Raw genomic sequence first — 21,255 nt, 5'->3', positions numbered from 1 at the left:
ACATTTGAGCACAAGTTTTTTTGTGCGTGAACATATTGCGGTAGTATGCTGTGGCTGGCTCACCAGAATCAATTTTACCAATCTCTTCTCAACTCTGGTTCTGTGATGTCATATTAGTACACAGTTTGAAATAAGCCACGATGGGAGTATTTATACCATAGTTGGCAATTGCTACAAATTAGAGCTTTATTCCCCTGGGGAGCTGGTTGGTAAACATTTACCAGCACACCATTGGACATATTTGTTTTCATTGTTTTTTCCTTTTTTAGAGTAAATACCCAGGAGTGAAATTGCTGGACTGCATGATGTATCTATGTTTGACTTTATATGAAGCTGCCAAACTGTTTTCAAAGTGGTGTAACATTTTATACTCTCAAAAGCAACATGAAAGATCCAGTTGCTCCACATTCTCATCAGTGCGTGGTATTGTCAGTCTTAATTTTAGCCATTGAATGAAGATCTGAATAGAAGAGGGGTGATGGGAAATGGAAGTTATATGGCAGCCCAGTAAGCCATACATTTGTTCTCTCTCGTTACAAACGGAGAAAGCCCTCAAATACAAGTAGAAGCATGCTGAGATCCCCTCACATAACACCCTTTCTCTGATGTTCCCATTTCACTGCAGAGGAATGTTGATGCTACCAAGGAGAGAAGGTAGTCACTTCAAACATAACAGGCCATGTTCATGATGTTGGGGAATAATTAAAAATAAAATCTCGTGCCAACTCAATGAATTCTCTCCACAAATGTAGAAAAGAATGGACTGGTTTTATTATCGAGTAAGCATTAAAACAGACAGTGAAGTGTATCACAAACAATTCACTAAAGTGATTTAGGAGAAAGTAACCTCATCCTTTTATATAACCAGGCAGATACAACCCATTTCATAGGTGTTCTTAGGACATGATAACTTGCCTTCAAGAGAACTTGACAGCACTATTTGCTACACACAGTTCATCTCAAATTTACCTGGTAATTGGTGTAGCCATCTGCCTTTAGGCAAAGGAAAAACAAAGCACATATCTCTCTGACAAACAGCGACTTGGAGCCAGCCACCTAGGTCAAATTCCTAGGGACCAGAAGATAGGGCGCTATCTTCGCTGACATTTACATTTCAAAGAGATGGCTCCCAGGGCCTCAAGAACAACATTCCTGAGTTGTAAAACTGGCAGGAGGCCTATTTAGCTTTTATTAAAAGGAGTTACATACACATTGAAGGGAGGGAGAAAAAATTTACAATTGAAAGTTTTTTAAGGGAACTACACTATGAAAAGGGAAGATGGAAAGCCTCATTTGTGACACCAGAGACAATTCGACTTTTAAAAACTTTGTGTTTACCCTACAATACCTCCACACGCTTCCCAGCGTTATGCACCATTCCAGGTCCACAATTCCCCTACACGTCTAGGATTAGTCTTTCAAAACCCTTATCAACTCCATTCCTAAAGGAAGGAAGCCTCCTCTAACAGCAGACCGCCACTCCTAGGGTAAGACCTCCAGTCGCAGCCACACTAGAGACTCGCTGTTTTCAAAAGTTATGACTACAGTCTCTCAGAATTGGAAAACGTTGCAAATGTTTGGTCTGATTCCAACCCATTTCAAAGACGGTAAAACTGAGACACAGGAATGGTACTTAGGGCGCTGGGTCACTGGAGCAAAAAGAGTGCTTAAGGATCCCCCACCCAGTTTCGGGAACCCCTAAAGTCAGCCCCAAGTGACCAAAAAAATATAAGCCCTGCCTTATTCCATTATGGCAAGATTGGGGTTAAAACCCTTGGCACGCAGGTCTTTTCCCGACTGCGCCTGCGCGAATCCGGACGAGCGAATTTGCCCTAGACCCTGACGTTTCAGGCAGCCTCTCCTAATCCGGAACACGACCCACATTCCGACGGCCCCTACTTTGACAGGCGTGTACCTAACCCAATAAGGATGGAGGGCTGAGTCCTCCGGAGCCAATGGCTAAAGCCCGAGGGGCGGTGGAGGCGGACTCTGTAAGGAAACAAGAAGACAGGCCCAAGATGGAGGCGGCGGCGGCTGTAGCGGCGTGACAGGTGAGGGCGGGCCCGGTAGGGTTAGGTTTCTGGAGTTACTGTCGGGCACGGGTAGGGAGCCGGGAATGAAAGCTCAGCTCCAGGATGACTGCGCCTGGGCCCTGACGCCCCCCCACCCGGAACCGGAGGAGTGGTTTGACCCGGGGCGAAACCATTGTCGACAGCGCGCGGGGGGGGGTGCTGAATTGGAATGGGTGCAAGGCTGCGGGGGATGGTTTCGCCCGTCGCGTGTGGCAGCGCGCCTGCGCAAAGCTGGAAGGCCCTCGGTGGGCGGAGCCGGGCCAAATGTGTCTTGCATTGTGGTATCTCATCTTGTGGAGTTCTTCTTAACCTCTTTAAGGTATCTGATGCCCCTTCCTTACCAACAACGGGGAATGCGTGAAGACACGGATCATTCCTCGCTTTCCTTATTCTGGATCAATGTCTAACCCAATAGGAGAATGTTTGAGGATTCTCACATTCCTCCGCTTTAACCCTCTCCAGCCTCCATCCATTATCACTAGTAATATGTCTGCGACTCTTTCATTAGCTGTCGAGGAGAATTTTGGAGCACCCTCTGCCTCATCTACGCTTTACCCCTACTTATCTCACCTCAGCCACATCTGGTGCTCCATAACCCTCATTTCCCCCATTACAATGTCTGGTGATACCCGTTATCCACTCTTCTTCCCATTACAGCCTCAGTTCAGTTCAGTCGCTCAGTCGTGTCCGACTCTTTGCGACCCTGTGGACTGCAGCACGCCAGGCCTCCCTGTCCATCACCAACTCCCGGAGTTTACCCAAATTCATGTCCATTGCGTCGGTGATGCCATCCAACCATCTCATCCTCTGTCGTCCCCTTCTCCACCTGCCTTAAATCTTTCCCAGCATCAGGGTCTTTTCAAATGAGTCAGCTCTTTGCATCAGGTGGCCAAAGCATTGGAGTTTCAGCTTTAACATCAGTCCTTCCAATGAACACTCAGGACTGATCTCCTTTGGGATGGACTGGTTGGATTTCCTTGCAGTGCAAGGGACTCCTTACAGACTCCTTACAGTCTCTAGTGACGACTATTACATCTCCCCTCAGCATAGTGTCTCTGAGCCTTTATGAACTCCCCATCACAGTCTGCTGACTCCTATTAGGCACCTAGCACAGTACCCGTGAACCTACTGTCATTACAGTCCAGGGCTTTGGGGTGCCCGCAATGCCCTTACAAACACTGGTGCAATTCCCGTTTCCCCCAAGCTAAGGGCAGTGTCTGATGATCCTCAGTTAGTTCCCCATCACCCTGTCTGTGACTCCTCCCACACCACAGTATCTGGTAACCCCCTTCTCTATTCGAAAGCCAGGACAGCCTGTTCATGTCCATTATGTACTTGACACACCCCAGTGTAGTGCGTGCTGACTTCCCCGTTTGTCCCCAGCACAGAGACTTATGTACTCCTATGCCCTGCGGGACAGTGTGTGCTGCCTCTCACTATGTCCTACCCCCACCCCACCCCACCCCGCCCTGTGCAGTGAATCTGAGACCTTGGCACTTAAGCGTGAGACAAACAACTGGAGGGGCTGAGCAGAGGAGGAACTGGATCCCTTGAGCGGTGTGGAAATTAGGCTACAGGGGCTGACGTGAAGTCTGGAGATTGAATTTTTTGTCCTCTGCCACTTTACTTCCATACTATCATTATAAGACCTCTGAATTCTTCCTCTGTCTTTTAGGAGCCCCATGGCACCTGCCCAGCCCCACCTTAGCCCATCTTGACAAAGTCCTAGGCTCCATGGAGCCACCACGGGGCCCCCCTGCCAACGGGGCCGAGCCATCCCGGTCAGTGGGCACTGTCAAAGTGTACCTGCCCAACAAGCAGCGCACGGTGGTGAGTCTGATGGAAGCAAAACTGGCTGGGGGTGGGCATGGATCTAGTTGTAAATCTGGGATCAGAAAAGTGACAAGGGGTGGGAGAGTCCACTGCGGATCCCTCTGGGTGCTGACTCCTTACATGTGTGCACACACACACAGGTGACTGTCCGGGATGGCATGAGTGTCTATGACTCTCTAGATAAGGCCCTCAAGGTGCGGGGTCTCAATCAAGATTGCTGTGTGGTTTACCGGCTCATCAAGGGGTAAGTGTGGCTCTCCCACCCCCAACTGGGTGCCCAGCCTTCCATCCCCTTCTCAGAGTCATCCAACTCCTCCACTCTGCTGTGCAGTCTCTGTTAGTCTTCCCTTCACTTAGTGAATCCAGCTTTTGTCTTATTGCTTCACTAGTTCATTGACCTGTAAAGTCAGTAATTCATTTTCTTCTTAGATCTGGAGTCCTCACTGTGCTCCATCGTCTCCTCCCAGAATTCATCTGTTTCATTCTTTCACTGTTTTATCAACTTGTCAACTCCCTCCTTCCTTCGTTTCCTCATTCTCTGTCTGCTGTGTGGGCCTTGCTGACCTTCCATTTATTCCTCTGTTTTAGAGTTCCTTAACTCTTGTATTCAGTTCACACATTGCTTTTTTTTTTCACGCATTGCTTTTTTATTTGTTATTTCAGTGCCTTGCCAGCTGCTTTGTCGGGGGCTTGCTTAGCACCTCTGAGATTTAGTTGTTTCTTCACTGTCTCATTTCCTCCTCCTCTTGTAGCTAAGAACATGGGCTCTTCACACTGTCCTTCCACTCATAGTCCCTTGTGGCTCTGGGCAAATCATTTCATCCCTCTTTGCCTCAGTTTCCCCATACATAAACAGGGGTAAGGATAGTACTAGTTCCTAGAGTTGCCATACTAAAAATGCAACATGTCATCTTTTATTTCATGGATGGCAGGCTTGGAAGGACTTTTGGTGTGTTCCCTTCCTCCTTGTGGCCCCTGGCCACCCTCCCGCTCACTCCCTTCCATGCCTTTTGCAGGCGAAAGACAGTCACCGCCTGGGACACAGCCATTGCCCCCCTGGATGGCGAGGAGCTCATTGTGGAGGTCCTTGAAGATGTCCCCCTGACCATGCACAATTTTGTGAGTGGAGAGTGGGGGCAGACCGTGGGCATGGCGGGAGGGTCCATGACCAGGCTTCAACCTTTTCTACTCTGTGGCAGCAGGTACGGAAGACGTTCTTCAGCCTGGCCTTTTGTGACTTCTGCCTTAAGTTTCTGTTCCATGGCTTCCGCTGCCAAACCTGTGGATACAAGTTCCACCAGCATTGTTCCTCCAAGGTCCCCACAGTCTGTGTCGACATGAGTACCAACCGCCGACAGTGAGCCTGGCCTGGGGTGGGTGGGGAGATGGGGAGGACAGAGGCCCAGCCACAAGACTTTTACAGACAGCTGACCCATGTTCCCTTGCTTTATACCCCAAATGCCCTCAAGGTTCTACCACAGTGTCCAGGATTTGTCCGGAAGCTCCAGACAGCACGAAGTTCCCTCAAACCGCCCCCTGAATGAGCCACTCACCCCTCAGAGTCCCAGGTAGGGAATGCCTTAGCTAAAGGGCTACTGTCAGAAGAAAAATATCTGGAGGCCTCGGTAGAGATCAAGCCATACTTAATTCTTTTGTCTACTCAATGGACATTTAGTGAGCACCTACAAGTGTAAGTAAGGGCATGGAGTTGTGGGGCCTCAGGCAAGTTCCCTAGTCTCTCTGGACCTTAGTTTTCTTATTTGTAAGGAAAGGATAATGATGCTTTTACCACATAGGGTTCTGGTGTGGATTAAATGAGTTACGGTGGGTCCAATGTTTAGAACATGATCCAGCACAGGATAAGTTCTTCTTATTAATTATAATACATATCTATGTATATATTATTTAACTACTTTGTTAATTCTTCCAGTATAACCATGCTCAAGCCTTTCCACTTTGGAATACATATTATTTTCTCATAAATTCACTTTTACTTCTCCTTTAAGTATAATAATACTATATTTCAATATTGAAGTATATTATCACTAATATATCATGTTTATATGATATGCATTTTGTATGTATATGTATTTTATAATGTCAATATTTATATGATATTTATGCTATTGTATAATGTGTTATATTGATAATATTTTCATACAATGTAGGATATTAAATATTTTTATGTAATATATAAAATAGTAAAGTAGGGCATTATGTTATTTTTAATTATGGGCACATGTGAATTAATTACCTATGAATTGCATTTCAGGATAGTGAAGGAAACATTAAGAAATATTTTTATAACATTATAATATATTTAATATATATCATGTATAATACATGTATATATGTAACATTAACATTATATGTACATGTAAAGCATTGCCATTTTAATATAGATAACATTGTATATTACATAATGCATAATATATTTGAGTACTGCATATAGTTATACAATATTACATATTGCTCTTCCCCCACTATCTGTGTGGCTTTGCTGTCCTTCCTTTAAGTCTTTGCTCAAATGTCGCTTGCTCAGAGAAGCCTTTCCTGACAAGATCAGGGACACTTCTTGTCTTATGTTGCTTTATTTTTTGCTTTATTGCTTCTATCACCATTGAACGTATGAAATATTCTTTGTTTTTTATTTATCTCTCTCCCTACTATAGTTAGTCCCATGAAGGCAAAAACCTTTGTTTTTCATTTTTTTTTTTAATTTAAAAATTTTGGTACAGTTCAAATCTGCATGTGTGTAGAACCTTTATTTGTTTTGTCCACAGTTTTATTTCCACTGTCTAGAACGGTATCTGGCACACAGCAAGCGGTTAGTCAGTGTTTCTTAAACAAATGCATAATAGTAATGACAGAGGACATTTACTCTATGTGAGCTAAACACATACCTAGAAAGGGCAGTGGGTTGGGGGGATGTTCTACTGGTTCTCTCATTCACTCAACAGTGATTTCACAGCCTTTCCCCTACCAGCTCCTGCACCCAGCACCGCGACCCCGAGCACTTCTCCTTCCCTGCCCAGGCCAACACCCCCCTCCAGCGCATCCGCTCCACATCCACCCCCAATGTCCACATGGTCAGCACCACAGCCCCCATGGACTCCGGCCTCATCCAGGTTGGTGTTGAGGCAGGCGGTCACCAGGGAGTACGAGGCAGAGGGGAGGGCCATTCCTGTTGTCCTACATGTCCTCTCTCTGACTCCCAGCCCTCTTCTTCCAGCTCACTGGCCAGAATTTCAACACTGATGGTGAGCCCTCCGCTGCCTGTGTCCTGAGCCCCCCACCCCACCCCATCCAGCTCCACTCACACCCTCTCTGTAACTGCAGCTGCTGGGAATAGAGGTGGTGGTGATGGAGCCCCCCGGGGGAGCCCCAACCCAGCCAGCGTGTCCTCGGGAAGGAAGTCCCCACATTCCAAGTCCCCATCAGAGCAGCGGGAACGGAAGTCCTTGGCTGATGACAAGAAGAAAGTGGTGAGCTCCAGGGGACACCTTTGGTGGGGGCACCACAGGCTGAGTGATGAGGGGTGTGGGCAGGCCCCTGAGATGCCACCCGTGTGGCCCACAGAAGAATTTGGGGTACCGGGACTCGGGCTATTACTGGGAGGTGCCACCCAGTGAGGTGCAGTTGCTGAAGAGGATCGGGACGGGCTCGTTTGGCACCGTGTTTCGCGGGCGGTGGCATGGTGATGTGGCCGTGAAGGTGCTCAAGGTGGCCCAACCCACAGCTGAGCAGGCCCAGGCCTTCAAGAACGAGATGCAGGTGCTCAGGTGAGATTGCTCGTGTGTGTGGATGGGGTGGGGGCGGCAGACACGGCCTCTGTGCCTCTCTGGGGAAAGGCCCTGCTGAGGGTGCTTCCTCACATCCCCCATATTTCTGTTGTGTTATAACCATAATAGTAAGTTGTTTGTTTATCAGAGAAGTGCCTTTCCCCTCTGGGAAATGGGGTATGTTTAAAGGACCTCTGATGAGGCTGTTGTTTATGTAAATATTGATATTAATTAATGGCCCTGCCTCCAAAATGTGACTCTTTTTGCTTGCCTGTTGTGAAATGAGTATCACTGCAGTGTTATTGTATTTACTGACATCAATAGCATAATGTTAGTTAGCTGCATCACCCGGTAGGCTGGTGGCCTTTCTTCTCTGCTTGTTCTGCACCATTAGTATGTGTTTACTGTGTTACATTCTTGTTATTAATTATAATAATACCATTCTTTAAAGAACAGTATTAAAACTATAATCAGAAGCATAATTTAATCATTGTTTGGTTAATGATTGTGATTGCTCTACTTAATATATCATTCCTACTATATTAATTCATTCACACTGAGAAACTCTGGTGCTCCCTTTTGTCACCCTAGTTACTACCACTCTAGGGGTTGCTGGTGTGGGCTTTCCCCTCATGACAAGTGGGCACAATTATGTTGCAGAGTTGACGTTTTTAGTCTCTGCTCCTCTCTGCTAAATGGCAGTGATTTGAACAGGCTGTGAATTTGTATTGTGTTTGTACTGAAACTATAACCTAACTACTATGAAGAACTCATGTGCTGTTATCCACTCTGATGTGTGCAAAACTGTGGACTATCATTGATGTTCTTTGCATGTGTTATCCTTCTATAAGGAATGAAAGTTTTCTTCTAAATGAGGGTGGCTGTTCATACAGGACAGAGTTTCTATAAGGTAGATCCAGGTACCCAGTAGCAATGACAGCAGGTGCAGTGGTATTTTTAGGGTGCTTGCTTGTGTTTGGCCATTCAGAGCACCTTACAGGTTATTATGTAGTCCTCCCAACACCCATGCCAGATATCTCATAGAATAATCACAGTTTTTCAGTTAAGGAAAATGAGGCACAGAGAGCTTAAGTGTCCTCCCTGAGATTGCACAGTGAGTACCTGAGGAAGCCCAGATTAGTCCAAACCCCAAACTCTTTACCTCTAAGCCTCTCATGGTTAACAGGACATAGTCATACATCACTGATGTTTTTACCCAGCAGTTATCAATGTTATGTTGATATATCACTGATGAAGGTTGGCATTCCACTTTCTCATCTCATCTCAAATGGTCACAGGCTCAGGTCATGGTCATGGTCAGAGGTGTGGCAAGTCTGATGATTAAGATGCTCCTGGTCAGTAGGGAGAGAAGGGTTATCCGTCCCTCCTGCTTTTGTTGGGAGATTTGGATGAGGAAGTTCAGGACATAAGTGCTCAGCCCAGTAAACATATCTAACAAATTCACTGAATCTGGCCATAGTCTGGTCCTGAGCCTCCTGAAAGACAGGGTGGAAATGATGGCAGAAGGCAGCAGTGAATAGCACCCTTCCAAAGGCTCAGAAAGTTGCTGTTTGCCCTCCCTGCCCTGATACCGCCTGCCCCACCTGCAGGAAGACACGTCACGTCAACATCCTGCTGTTCATGGGCTTCATGACCCGGCCAGGATTTGCCATCATCACACAGTGGTGTGAGGGCTCCAGTCTCTACCACCACCTTCATGTGGCTGACACACGCTTCGACATGGTCCAGCTCATTGATGTGGCCCGCCAGACTGCTCAGGGCATGGAGTGAGTGTTCTGGCTCAGGGACTAGGGAAGGGGCTAGGGGGTTGGGGGAAGGGAGATGAGGTAGCCCCCCAGACAGTCTGACACCTGCTTGTACCCCTACAGCTACCTCCATGCCAAGAACATCATCCACCGAGATCTCAAGTCTAACAGTATCTACCTATCCCTCTCGGGCTGGGCTGGGACAGGCAGCATCAAACAGGATGAGGACTTAGAGGAATGGCTCTTGTGGGGGGCCCTTCTGGGGGCAAACAAGGAGGGGCACCTGTTGCATTTCCCTTTGCTAGGTGCCAGAATTGTGGCTGGTTCAGGTGGTGTTCTTTGGGACTCTGGTCAGGGTCTGAGGAGTGACAGTGGTGGAAGGCATTATGGGGGTTCCTGATCGGTGTCATAGGCATGGTGAGTGTGGGTACCATGAGAGGAGCTTCCTAGTCAGAATTCACAGGGGAGCCAAGTATAGGGAGTGTTAATTAGAGCTCCCCTCCAAGTCAAGATTGTACCTAGTTTGTGTGACACTGGGGGGCTTCCGGTCAGGGTTAGAGGCAATGACTGGTGTGGAGGCGTCGATGAGAGCCTCCCAGTCAGGGCAAGAAGCATGGCTATTGGGAGACCCTGTAGTGGCCCTTAACCCTGGCGGACATCTTCCTGCACGAGGGGCTTACGGTGAAGATTGGGGACTTCGGCCTGGCCACAGTAAAGACGCGCTGGAGTGGGGCCCAGCCCTTGGAGCAACCCTCGGGCTCTGTGCTATGGATGGTGAGTTGGACCAGGCTAGACTGGGGGTGTATAGGGACATGGGCTGCTGGGCTAAGATGTGGAAGGAGGAGTGGGGTCGGGGTTTCCTGCACCAGGTGTGGGTGTCTGGACCACTTACGCTTCACCTCGTGGGGGCGGCTCTGAAGTCACTTGCTGACCTGCACATTCCTCCTGCCCGGTCCCGTCTGCTGAAGGCAGCTGAAGTGATCCGTATGCAGGACCCGAACCCCTACAGCTTCCAGTCAGATGTCTACGCCTATGGGGTTGTGCTCTATGAGCTCATGACCGGCTCACTGCCTTACAGCCACATTGGCAGCCGAGACCAGGTGAGCCCCATACCTTACCCGCCTTATCTCAGGCCAAGGGATCCCCTTAGACTCCAAACCTCAGATCTCCTCCTTTGCACAGACCATGAACACCACTCTGCCCCGAGGAACCCCAAATTTTCAGAGCTGAGGACCCCCAGACTCCTCTGGGTCTTCTGTACCCAGAATTCTTTCCTTCACTCATATCCACTTCTCTGGGTCCTCAAAGTCCAGAATCTCCTGAGTCCCCTATACCCAGAATCCCCCAGGTTCCCAAAAGTCCCCCTAGACACATACAGTCCTCTGACCTGGGTACTCAAAACTCCCCAAAGCCCAGAATCCCATTTCTCCCAGAAACAATCCCTTTGTGCTTCTGGAATCCCCACAGATGTTTGTGCTTCTGGAATCCCCACAGATGCCCACAACCACTCAGGCCTTGGGTATCTGTCAAGCTCCAGGACCCTTGAATCCACAATACTCTAGGCCCCAGACTCTCACATTTCTCCAGGTTCAAAGACTAGAATCTCCCAGGCCCTTAGAAACCCAAGATCCTCTAGGCTCCAGGTTCCAATAGTCTTTGGGTCTTAAGCACTCACTGTCCTACAGGCCACTTGGACCCATAGTCCTCTCAGCCCTAGACCGCTACAGAAATACAAGTTCCTGAGGACTACCAGCCTTTAACTCCCTCCAGACCCAGAAATTCATGTTTCCCCCAGACTCAGTTCTTTCCAGGCCCCTAAGCCCCCTAGAAACCTGTGGACCCATAATCCTTTGGGCCCCAGACACTTAACCATTTTTGATTCCCCCAAGCTTAAATCCTTCTGTACCGTTAAGCAGAGAATCCTTCCAAGTTTTCAGGACCCAGAATCTCTAGATCCACCAGATACCCACAGTCCTCTGGGCCCCAATACCCAGAATACCCCAGTTCTCCCAAAAGGAGTCCCCGAGGTCCCTCAAGACCCAGAATTCCCTGTGCTTCCCAGCCCAGATCACCCCATTCTTGTCCCCTCCCCCAGATTATCTTTATGGTGGGCCGTGGCTATCTGTCCCCGGACCTCAGCAAAATCTCCAGCAATTGCCCCAAGGCCATGAGGCGCCTGCTGTCTGACTGCCTGAAGTTCCAGCGAGAGGAGCGGCCCCTTTTTCCCCAGGTGGGCTGAGGAGGAGGGCTGGACACCCTGGGGAGGGAGCCTCTGAGGAGGAAGACTCTGAGGTGCGAATGTGAACTGTGTGTGTTCAAGGCTCCGAAGTGTACAATGTGTGTGAGTGTGTGTTTCCCCTTTAGACTGGGGTTTGGGGGTGTTTGGATGCCCACACGGCTCTGGACATCCCCTTCTCACCCGCCCCTGCCCCCAGATCCTGGCCACGATTGAGCTGCTGCAGCGGTCACTCCCCAAGATTGAGCGGAGTGCCTCCGAACCCTCCTTGCACCGTACCCAGGCTGATGAGTTGCCTGCCTGCCTACTCAGCGCAGCCCGCCTTGTGCCTTAGGCCCCACCCCCAGCCACCAGGGAGCCAATCTCAGCCTCCCACGCCAAGGAGCCCTTCCCACCAATCAATGTTCTGTCTCTGCCCTGATACTGCCTCAGGATCCCCCATCCCTGTCCTGGGAGATGAGGGGGTACCCATGTACTTTTCCAGTTCCTTTGGAACTGGGGGACCCTTGAAGACCGAGACCCCCATAATTTGGTTTCCTCTTGGTTTTGGGGATACTTTTAAATTCGGGAGCTCCTCCATCTCCAATGGCTGGGATTTGTGGCAGGAATTCCATTCAGCACCTCTCTGTAATTTGTGCCTGATGTGCCTTCCACTGGATTTTGGGGTCCCAGCACCCCATGTGGATTTGGGGGTCCCATCTGTCTCTTTTCCACCATTCAAGGACTCCCCTCTTTCTTCACCAAGAAGCACAGAATTCTGCTGGGCCTTTGCTTGTTTATTTTGCTTCCCGACTCTTCTCATGGGGTTCAGAGCCGCTGAGGGGTGAGGGTGAGTCCAGGCAAGGGGTGGAGTTTGGGGGGAGGTGCGGATCACACAAACAGTGCCACTGCACGCATCACCACAGGCGGCACGATGAACGAGGACCACATATGCCAAGCACAGGCACAAGAGGAGGCCACGTCAGTCACAGACACAGACATCACGGCAAAGGTGGGGAAGTGGGAGACCACTGGCCTTCTGTGTGCACAGGATTCTGGGAGGATGGGTGGAGTTTGCATATTTAAAGACAGCTGTCAGAGGCAGGAAAGTGAGGCAGGGGTCCCTGGGGAAATGAAGGGTCCTAGCAGTGGGAGGAGCTCTCAGTGTGTTGAGTGGGGTTGGTGGGGGGAGGACTGAAGGGAAAACCTTGGGGGGCTGGGCGGGGACAGTTGAACAGGTGGATCCCCAGAGATGGGAAATCCAAAGAAAGGGTATCAAAGGGAGGGGTTCCTTAAGGATTGGGTAAATGTTGCTGGGGAACAAGGTGCACTGGAGAGATCTGGGGCCAGGAATGGTGTTTTCCAGGAATTTCAGAGCTCCAGGAGTGGTTGCCTGGTGTTTGGGAGCTTCCAGGAAGGAAAATGCACTCGGAGGGCACCAGGGGTCGAGGTCTTCAGGGATCTGGAGGTTCTAAAACTGAGAAGTAGTTCTTGAGATGACTGAGAGTGGGTTTTTCAAAGGACGTGGGAATTCCAAACATGAGGACTGGATTTAGGACCAGGAGTGAGGTTTCCCCAGGGACTTGAGCATTCTGAGGAGTGAGAAGAGGGATCTTGACGATCCAGGAGAGGACTTCTCAAGGGATGAGATTTCCAAAAGTGAGAAATAGATTCAAGGCCCAGACAGGGGTTGCCCAGGGATTTGGGGGTTCTCAGGGTAGGGTGTCAGTCGGAGAAGAGGCTCGCGAAAGACTTCCTCAGGCTGCGGATGGTCTCAGCTTTCACCTCGTCTTGGCTAAGGCTGGGCCTGGGCGGGGCTGGCTCTGGAAGGTTGAAGGCATTGGTCAGAGACTGGGATTTGCTAGAGAGAAACAAGGTGGAGGCGTGGGAGGAAGGGGGAAGAGGAAGGGAGGAGGGGGAGAGAAACACAACGTTACCCCAGGCCCGGCCCCAGCCCTGCCCCTCTGGTCCTGGGGCTGTGCCTGTTACCCTCCCACCCAGCAGCACAGGCCTGGACTCTGAGGGATTCTCAGGAAGAGTGGGGAGTCCTGGGCTGGGTGGGAGGATTTGGATCCAAGGTGAGGAGGCCTGGGATGGATGGGAAGAGTTCTGGGCTGAATCTTCTCAGAATTCCAGACCAGATTGGGAGGAGTTTGATATAAGGTGATGATGGGCAGGAAGGTTTCTTTCTAGTCCAAGGGTGAGGAGTCCAGAAAGAGGAGTGGGGTAGGGCTTGGACCAAGGACAGGCTGGAAGGGGGAGATCTAAGGGGGGAGCACTTGGGTGGGGCAGGGAGGGCTTTTGAGGTAGTGAAGGAGGTCTGGAATGGACCAGAAGAGGCAGAGAGGATAGTGTGATAGTGAGAGGAGACTCAGATGGACCAGAAGGGAGCCTAGACTCTAGAGAAAGTAGGAGGATGACTGGAAAGTGAAGTAACTTAGGATTGTGGATTAGGCTGGGAGGAGTTTGGGGGTTCGGTTGCAGGGAGTCAGGTTGGGCAGGAGGAGAATGAGTTGGGCAGGGAAGTACTGAAGAAGGGTTAGCAAGGCGCCTGGGGTAGGCCAAGAGGAGCTGGGCTGGGGGGCTTTCCCAGGGCCTACAGGGAGGATTCTGAACTGAAAGGGGGGATTCTCTGGAATGGAGGGTAGGAGCCTCTGTGAACGGGGAAGGGTCTGGCTCAGACTGGAACCAGAGAGAGAGCTATTAGGACCCCATGCAGGACCGAGGTCTGAGGAGCCAGGGAGCCCAGGGCTGCCCTCCACGTGCAGGAGCCCATTTTGTGAGCAGCAAGGTGAGGGCTGCTGTGGGGTCCTCTTACTTGAGCTGGGGGTGTGGGGGTCCCCCGGCAGCAGCAGTGGCAGGTGGTGGCACATCCTGGCTGGGTTTCTGGGCCAGTTGTGGCTTGGTGGGACGTCCAGCAGGGCCCGGGCCACTGGGTCGCGGCTGCTGCGTAGTGGGTGGCCCAGTGCGGGGCATGGGACCCGCCTGGCTGGCCTGGCGTGTGGGGCCAGCAGGGCCTGGGGGTTTCTGGGGTGGGCCCTGGCGCTGCTGACCACCCGGTGGAGCCCCTGAGGCCTTTGACGGAGCCTGACCAGAGACTGATGTCTGACGAGTAGCCTGTGGGGGGCCCGCCTGGCGCTGGGGAGATGGGGAGGCGGGTGGGCGGGCGGCTGGAGGTGCCCCAGGTCCTCCAGCCACTGGCCGGGATTGGCGGCCTTGACCCTGGGTCAGCGGTGTGGCCTGGGATGCAGGCTGCTGGGGCACTGATGTGGGACTTGGTAGACGCTGGGGCAGGGGGCTGCCAGCTGGGGGTCCAAGGCCCGAAAGGTGCTGCTGGCCCTGTGGGGTCGGGCGCTGCTGCAACGGGGGTCCCTGGCGTTGGGGGCCCGGGCCCGGCTGTGGAGGGCCGCCTGAGGGACAGAGAGAAAGTGCACATGTGAGAGTGAGCCAGTGAGAGGTAGGAGGCTGCCAGGCAGAGTTGGGGCCCAGGAAACTGGCCCCTCACTTACCCTGTGGCGGGGGTCGTTGCTGAGCTGGGGGCCCCGCGGGCTGCTGGGAGATCTGGCGGCCCAAGGGCAGGGCCCCTGGGGACGGAGTCTGCGGCAGAGGAGTGGAGCAGGAGAGGTTAAAAATAGTTACCAGCCAGTGGGGCATCAGCCAATCAGAATGTCACGGGTTCCCTGTATGCTGGGTGTTGCCGCATTTGTGGCTGAGCTGAGGGAAGGCAGGTTGTGGGGTAGGGGGGGATTTATTCCCAGGGGAGGGGTCAGGAGGTACTCAGAGAAGTCAGGGTAGCAACTATTTATCAATTTTTTAAATATTGGACAATTTTAAAAAGTTGGTCATTGCCGTGACACGTGTGTCCCTGTGTTACTCTTAGCCTGCTGGTTATTAGCTCTATGACACAGCATGACCAAGGGCTAGCCTGCCCGCCACTAGCCCCTGAGAGCCAGAGCCAGGGGCCTGACCTGGCTGTGGGAGCCCCTGCCGGGGGAGGCATCCCGCTGCCGCTGCCGGGGCAGGGCCTGGGCCATCTTGTTGACCACGAGCTCTACGATGAGCTGCTTATCTTCATCCTGGTGGTCACCGATGAGTGGCATGGAGGAGCCCACCACCTGGGGGAGGAGAGGGGATCCGGTGAGGAGAGAAGCAGGAAGTGCATGGGAGGGCAAGGATGACAAAGTGCTTGAAAAATTGGAAAAGGGCATGACTGGCAGCTGCCCAGGAAACAAGCTTTGGTTTGACAGGCACCGATTACCCAGTGTGGGAAGGCTTGTCTTTTATGAGATACCTTACAGCTTAGGACATTCAAACAGGGGTGAACAAATGAGGGCTTACCTACCAGCCAAATCTGGCCCAGCACCTGTTTCTGTACAGTCCCCTCCGCCTCCCTGCCTCCTGAGCTAAGGGTGGGTTTTATATTTTTTAATGGTTGAGGAAAAAAAAACAAAAGATTTCATGTCCTGAGAAAACTATATGAAATTTAAATTTTGGTGTCCATAAACCAAGTTTCATGGGAACACAACCCTCTTTACATTCTTGCTATATTGTCTGTGGCTGCTCTTGTAGAATTGAGGAGCTGCAACAGACATTATATGACCCACAAAGCCAAAAATACACACTGTCTGGCCTTGATAGAAAAAGTTTGCCAATCTCTGCTTTATAGTTTGCTAGGTGCTTTGTCCTTTACAAAGAACTTTGTGGTTTATGTGGTACTTTACAGTATACAAAGCTCCTTGCCCTTTACAAAGGATTGTTGCATATATGGTGTGTTTAGGTTTTAGAAAGTACTTTGCAAAGGGCACCACTGTTTACAAGATGCTTACCATTTATAAAGCGCTACCATTTACCGTGCACTCTGAATTTTCAAGGTATTTTACAGTTTACGAATTGCTTTACTGTTTACTGGGGACACTGCTGCTTACAAAGAGCTTTAGAATTTTGAAAGCACTTTGCTTCAAGAATGAGGACTTCCAGTTTACAGAGCTCCTTTTTTATTTTCAGAGCTCCTTTAAAACTAATTTTATAAAGCACTTTGCTATTCATGAAGCAGTACCTTCCTAAGGTACTTTACAGTTTACAGAATGCTTTAGTATCAGCCACCACTCTCTGTGAAGTTCTTTGTAGCTTACAAAGTTCTTTGCTGTCAGCCAAGTACAAGTTCACAGAATACTTTAAAGATTACTAAGTTCTTGGTTATTCACCATGGTGTCTCAGTTCACAGAGAACATTATAATTGAACAAGTGTTTCGCTATTCACTAAAGATGTCCAAGTTTCACAGAGCAGTTTAGAATTTACTAAGAATTTTGCCACTTGCCAGGGAAATCCCAGTTCGCAAGGCACTTTACAGTTTTACATATTGCCATTCATTCAGGGCTTTCTGGACCCTGGCATGTTTCACAGTGTTGCTGCCTGCACCTGCTAGTGTGTCTGTGCCCTCACCAAATTCTGGGGTGCTCCCACCTCAATGATGTGATCTCGTCCATCTTTGCCATGCAGCGCTTCCACTGCACAAATGTCCAGTCCCCCAAAAATCTCTGAGCACGTGTCCACCCACAGCTTGTACCTGCCAAAATGCAAGGCAAGGAAGTCTGTCAGTACCTGGTCTGGGCAGCCACACTTCCACTCTTCCCCCCATCAGCCCCCACCAAGGTCAGGCCACCCACCTGTCAGACATAGCAATCTGCTCAAGCATCGCAGAGCCAGTGTTGGTCTTCCAGTTTCCTGACACTGATGTCCTCCTGGAGAACAAAAGGAGACAGGAGAGAGGCTCAGGGGGCCTGGGCTGCACAAGGCAGGGCAGGGGGACCCCTCCCCAGGCCTTGGTCTTTCCACTCACATATAGGCCTTGTAGTTCTGCCCAATCTTCTGGATGCGTACATCGTATTTAGCATCGATGAAGGGCTCAGTGGTGGCATATGTCTTGGTCAGTGCCACGACACTCGCGATGTCCTGGAAGTCATGCTGGTTGTCCACCTTGACCTGTGGGAGTGGGGTGGGAGTCAGGGCCCAGTTAGGACGGGGTGGTAGTGGGCAGTGGGGGTGCCTTGGGGCAAATGACACAGGTGAGATGAGTGCACAGAAATCAGTGGACACCCCCAAGGCACTCAAGCATGTATTAATTCTGGGCCTCCTGGTTTTTATATGTGCATGTAGATACCTCATGGGGTGTGCATACATACAACCCGAGTTTTAGACTCGTTTACTCTCAATGGATCAGTTTATAGTATGTGCATTATATCTCAATAAAGCTGTGAGAAAATTGTGTGTATATACAGTATATGCATATGGGCACCCAGACACAAAATCCATTGTATATACAATATATAAACAGAGAAGCATGAACACAAACATAGAGAAGCATGGACACAAACATGCAAATTACAAGTCTGCTTTCTATGGACACACAGACAAAATCAGATGGGTGGACAGCACACAGCACCCCAAGACCCTTGAATATAAGAGATGACATAGTATGTGTTCAACAAAGAGGCCTGCCTACATACAAACACAGTGCTGGAAACACTAACAAATAACAGGACACACAAAACTGGCTGAGTGCAGGATAGAAAATTGGGCCAACAAATGTAAGCCTATGTGGAAAAATACAAATAGATAAAAGGACACACATACAGAATTATTTTATTCACTGAATACACAATATACTTCTACAGGCATACCTTCTTGGAGATACTGTGGATTTAGTTTTAGACCACCGTGATAAAACGAAGGTCACAATAAAGCAAGTCACAAATTTTTTGGTTTCCCAGTGCATATAAAAGTTGTATTTAGACTGTATTCTGTTAAGTGCAATACACATCTAAAAAAGCAATGTACAATGTACATACCTTAATTTTAAAATACTTTATTGCTAAAAGATGCTAGCCATCATCTGACAATGCAGGGTTGCCAGGAACCTTCAATTTGTAAAAAAAAAAAAAAAAAAAAAAAAAAAAGGTATCTGTGAAGTGCAATAAAGGGAAGTGCAATAGAATAAGGTATGCCTGTACTTACACCTGCACAGTGCCAGGAACATGCATCATTTACAAGCACACAGGTCCAAACCCCACCTGGGGACTTACCTTGCCCATCCCAGAGTGTGCGTGTCCCATCTTCACAACCACAGGGTATGTTGTGCTGCTGAGCTGGTAGGGTGGAAAGGCAGAGTGTGGTCAGTGGTCAGGGCAGGAGGGCTGACAGCTTGGGGCAGGGGTGAGGGGAGCCCATCCAGTGGGAACCACACTGAGAGCCATTTTCCCACAAGAGGTGGGTCAGAGATAGCCAGCTAGCAGCTGGGGGTCACACAGCACTTGGGAGCTCAGAATCCAACCCAGAGCCCTGCCTGCCTGTCCCTCCCTCCACCACCCCCGTCCCAGACTTCCCGCCTCTGCTTTCCCGGGCAGAGGCATGGGTAAGGGGTGGGGGACTTTTCCGGAAAAGGGAAAGTTTATTTTTACAGTGAATGGATGGATGATAGAGAAGTGAGTGTGTGCATCTGTGTGTGTAGGGGTGTGGTGGTTAGCATGTAGCAACTGGACCCCTCAGCCAGGCCTTGTGTGTGCATCTCCTCCACACACATATACAACTCAGAGACACACAAAGCCTCAGAACTCAGATCTACACTGCCACACCCAGAGGTTCCCACACATGCTGAGACCCAAGCAATGGAAAGACCCACCGCCAACACAAGCTCCTGAACACGCCTTGTTCTCTGGCCACACAGCCAGCCAGCCAGCCCAGCAGTATACACTCAACACTTGTAGACATGCAGTCCATATTTTTGGGCACAGACATACACCCAGCCCTCCTCTCACCCAAAGCCATGTAACAGAGGGACACACAACACGAAGATTACCTGTGCCACACTGAGACACAACCCTCAGAGGCACAGACAAGTGTGACAGGCACATACAACAGAACTGGGTACATATTCAACACTCACATACACATGCAATATTCCTAGGCATATGCACACCAAACAGAAAGACCCACTCTACATCCAGAGGTACACACACTTCTAGGTATTCACAGAAGCACTGAGACCCACAACACAGAGACACACCACCCTCCTGGACACATACAAAGTGTATCTAGGGACACACACACATACAAAACATGCCTTGCCATATATGCAAACAGGCATGTACACAACCAGGGACACCCACAACCTCTTAAGTACATGAACAACACTCTGGGGTGTGTATGTGCACACACACACACACATTCAGGTGTGGGGATACCTCAAGTTTCCCCCAACCCTGGGCAGGGTAGAGGGAACTGAGTTAACTGACCCCAGCCTCACCACACATGGATGCACGCGCAGGGTTGTGCCCTCCCTCTGCCTTGTCGAAGGGCCACAGGGTAGAGAGCAGCATTCCCGGAGGGGCTGCTGGGGTGGTGGCGGTTCTCAGTTCCCGACACAGGCACAGGAAGCCCGCAAGGTCAGGGTGACCGATTGACCTTCAGGCCTCACCCTCCCTCCACCACCCCCCCACCTTCCTCATTTCCCAAATGAGTGGTGTTACGATGGGGTGCTGAGAAGCACCAAGTCGTTACCTTGTTGCCAGGATGCTTTAGATAGCGTTCCAGGCAAACCAGGCAGAAATGGCAGGTGATGTAACACAGGCACACACCCAGCTTACAGAGGTGACAGCACACCCTTAATTCCATGCGCAACCCAGATCTGCTTTACAGAGGCAGATACAAATCCAGAAGTAGTAGGCTATCCAAAACATTCAGGTACACACCGCACACACCCCACACACATACTACACACCACACAGAGGAGCACACACCACCTAAAGCCACACACATAACCCTCAGAGGCAGAGACACAACAGGATGCTGTGTGTAAGCGCACATGCACACTCTTCCCTGCAGTCTTTAGGCCCCTTTTATAAGCCACCTTTTGCTTTCTCTGAACCTGAGCCTGAACACAACACTGTGTGTATGTGTGTGTGTGCCCACACATGCTGTGCCTGTAAGGATCTCTGAACACTGGGATCCCTGAGCCAGCCCTAGGTTTGAATCTTGGCCTCTCCTCTTCCCAAGGCCATGTTTAAGCCCAAGCAGGTCACTTAACCCCCTCCAGGCCTCAGTTTCCTGATCTGTACATAGGGCACAATCAGGCCCAAGCACTCGGTGTGTGGGAGGACTATCAGCTGTCTGCACACCCAACTGAACCCCACACCCCCCACACCCACCTCACCAGGTGGCCACACCAGCTGGACTACTCCTCCAGGAAACCCCACAGGTTTTGAGATCTGTACAACAACCCGCATCCACACAACCCCTCATGTGTAGACAGTGGGCAAAACTCTGTGCTGACTCAGGTTTCAGACTCACAGAGCTGGCGTCAGAAGCAGGGTCAGCGAGGGGCTGCAGCAGGACTTTCCCTGCCCTCACTTCTCCCTTTGCCCCACCACCGACTTACTCAGCCCCCGTCTCATTCACTCTCACTCCCCACTTTCACAATCAGCTTCTCCAAATTCCTGGTTTATGTCTCTTCCCCCTTATCTAGTACCCCCCCCCCAACCACCACCCCCGCCCCAACCCAGAGAGTCATTTCTTCACTCTCATTCCTGGG

At 50.3% G+C, this 21,255-nt stretch overlaps 2 protein-coding genes across 4 annotated transcripts in view; one reads left to right on the top strand and one right to left on the bottom strand.

Annotated features, from left to right (window-relative positions):
• Positions 1–1,915: 1,915 nt before the first annotated feature.
• On the top strand, positions 1,916–12,454 carry ARAF (A-Raf proto-oncogene, serine/threonine kinase). 2 transcript variants are annotated; one of them, XM_065914874.1, is made up of 16 exons: positions 1,916–2,051; positions 3,748–3,902; positions 4,046–4,149; positions 4,922–5,024; positions 5,108–5,262; positions 5,375–5,473; positions 6,892–7,033; positions 7,138–7,165; positions 7,245–7,390; positions 7,485–7,687; positions 9,298–9,474; positions 9,577–9,623; positions 10,109–10,227; positions 10,422–10,553; positions 11,549–11,683; positions 11,889–12,454. In XM_065914874.1, exons 2-16 carry the CDS (start codon positions 3,807–3,809, stop codon positions 12,021–12,023), a joined length of 1,821 nt encoding a protein of 606 aa, XP_065770946.1. In that variant the 5' UTR covers positions 1,916–2,051; positions 3,748–3,806; the 3' UTR covers positions 12,024–12,454. The 2 variants fall into 2 exon arrangements, with proteins under 2 accessions (XP_065770946.1, XP_065770945.1); XM_065914873.1 differs by having other exon boundaries at positions 6,877–7,033.
• Positions 11,883–21,255, bottom strand: part of SYN1 (synapsin I) — a 52,639-nt gene continuing 43,266 nt past the window's right edge. The window contains exons 6-13 of one of the 2 annotated variants that reach the window (XM_065914871.1): positions 18,752–18,814; positions 17,509–17,651; positions 17,336–17,410; positions 17,133–17,235; positions 15,637–15,783; positions 15,178–15,265; positions 14,487–15,078; positions 11,883–13,529 (exon numbers count right to left, since the gene is read on the bottom strand). In XM_065914871.1, coding sequence (XP_065770943.1) covers positions 13,394–13,529; positions 14,487–15,078; positions 15,178–15,265; positions 15,637–15,783; positions 17,133–17,235; positions 17,336–17,410; positions 17,509–17,651; positions 18,752–18,814 — 1,347 coding nt within the window. In that variant the 3' untranslated portion in view covers positions 11,883–13,393. The remainder of the gene's footprint in view (positions 13,530–14,486; positions 15,079–15,177; positions 15,266–15,636; positions 15,784–17,132; positions 17,236–17,335; positions 17,411–17,508; positions 17,652–18,751; positions 18,815–21,255) is intronic. The other variant, XM_065914872.1, reaches the window with a different exon arrangement.

Source organism: Muntiacus reevesi, chromosome X, assembly GCF_963930625.1.
Source record: "Muntiacus reevesi chromosome X, mMunRee1.1, whole genome shotgun sequence".
Lineage (NCBI taxonomy): Eukaryota > Metazoa > Chordata > Mammalia > Artiodactyla > Cervidae > Muntiacus > Muntiacus reevesi.
The sequence above is the reverse complement of the archived record's forward strand: the minus strand, read 5'-3'. Positions and strand labels throughout refer to the sequence as shown.

What these genes read in the sequence shown, in the direction of transcription:
- ARAF (XM_065914873.1), top strand. Translation starts at nt 3,807, where the DNA reads ATGGAGCCACCACGGGGCCCCCCTGCCAACGGGGCCGAGCCATCCCGG. An exon ending in CAGACTGCTCAGGGCATGGA is followed by an intron (nt 9,475 to 9,576) that starts GTGAGTGTTCTG and finishes GTACCCCTACAG; the next exon opens with CTACCTCCATGCCAAGAACA. An exon ending in CCGAGATCTCAAGTCTAACA is followed by an intron (nt 9,624 to 10,108) that starts GTATCTACCTAT and finishes TAACCCTGGCGG; the next exon opens with ACATCTTCCTGCACGAGGGG.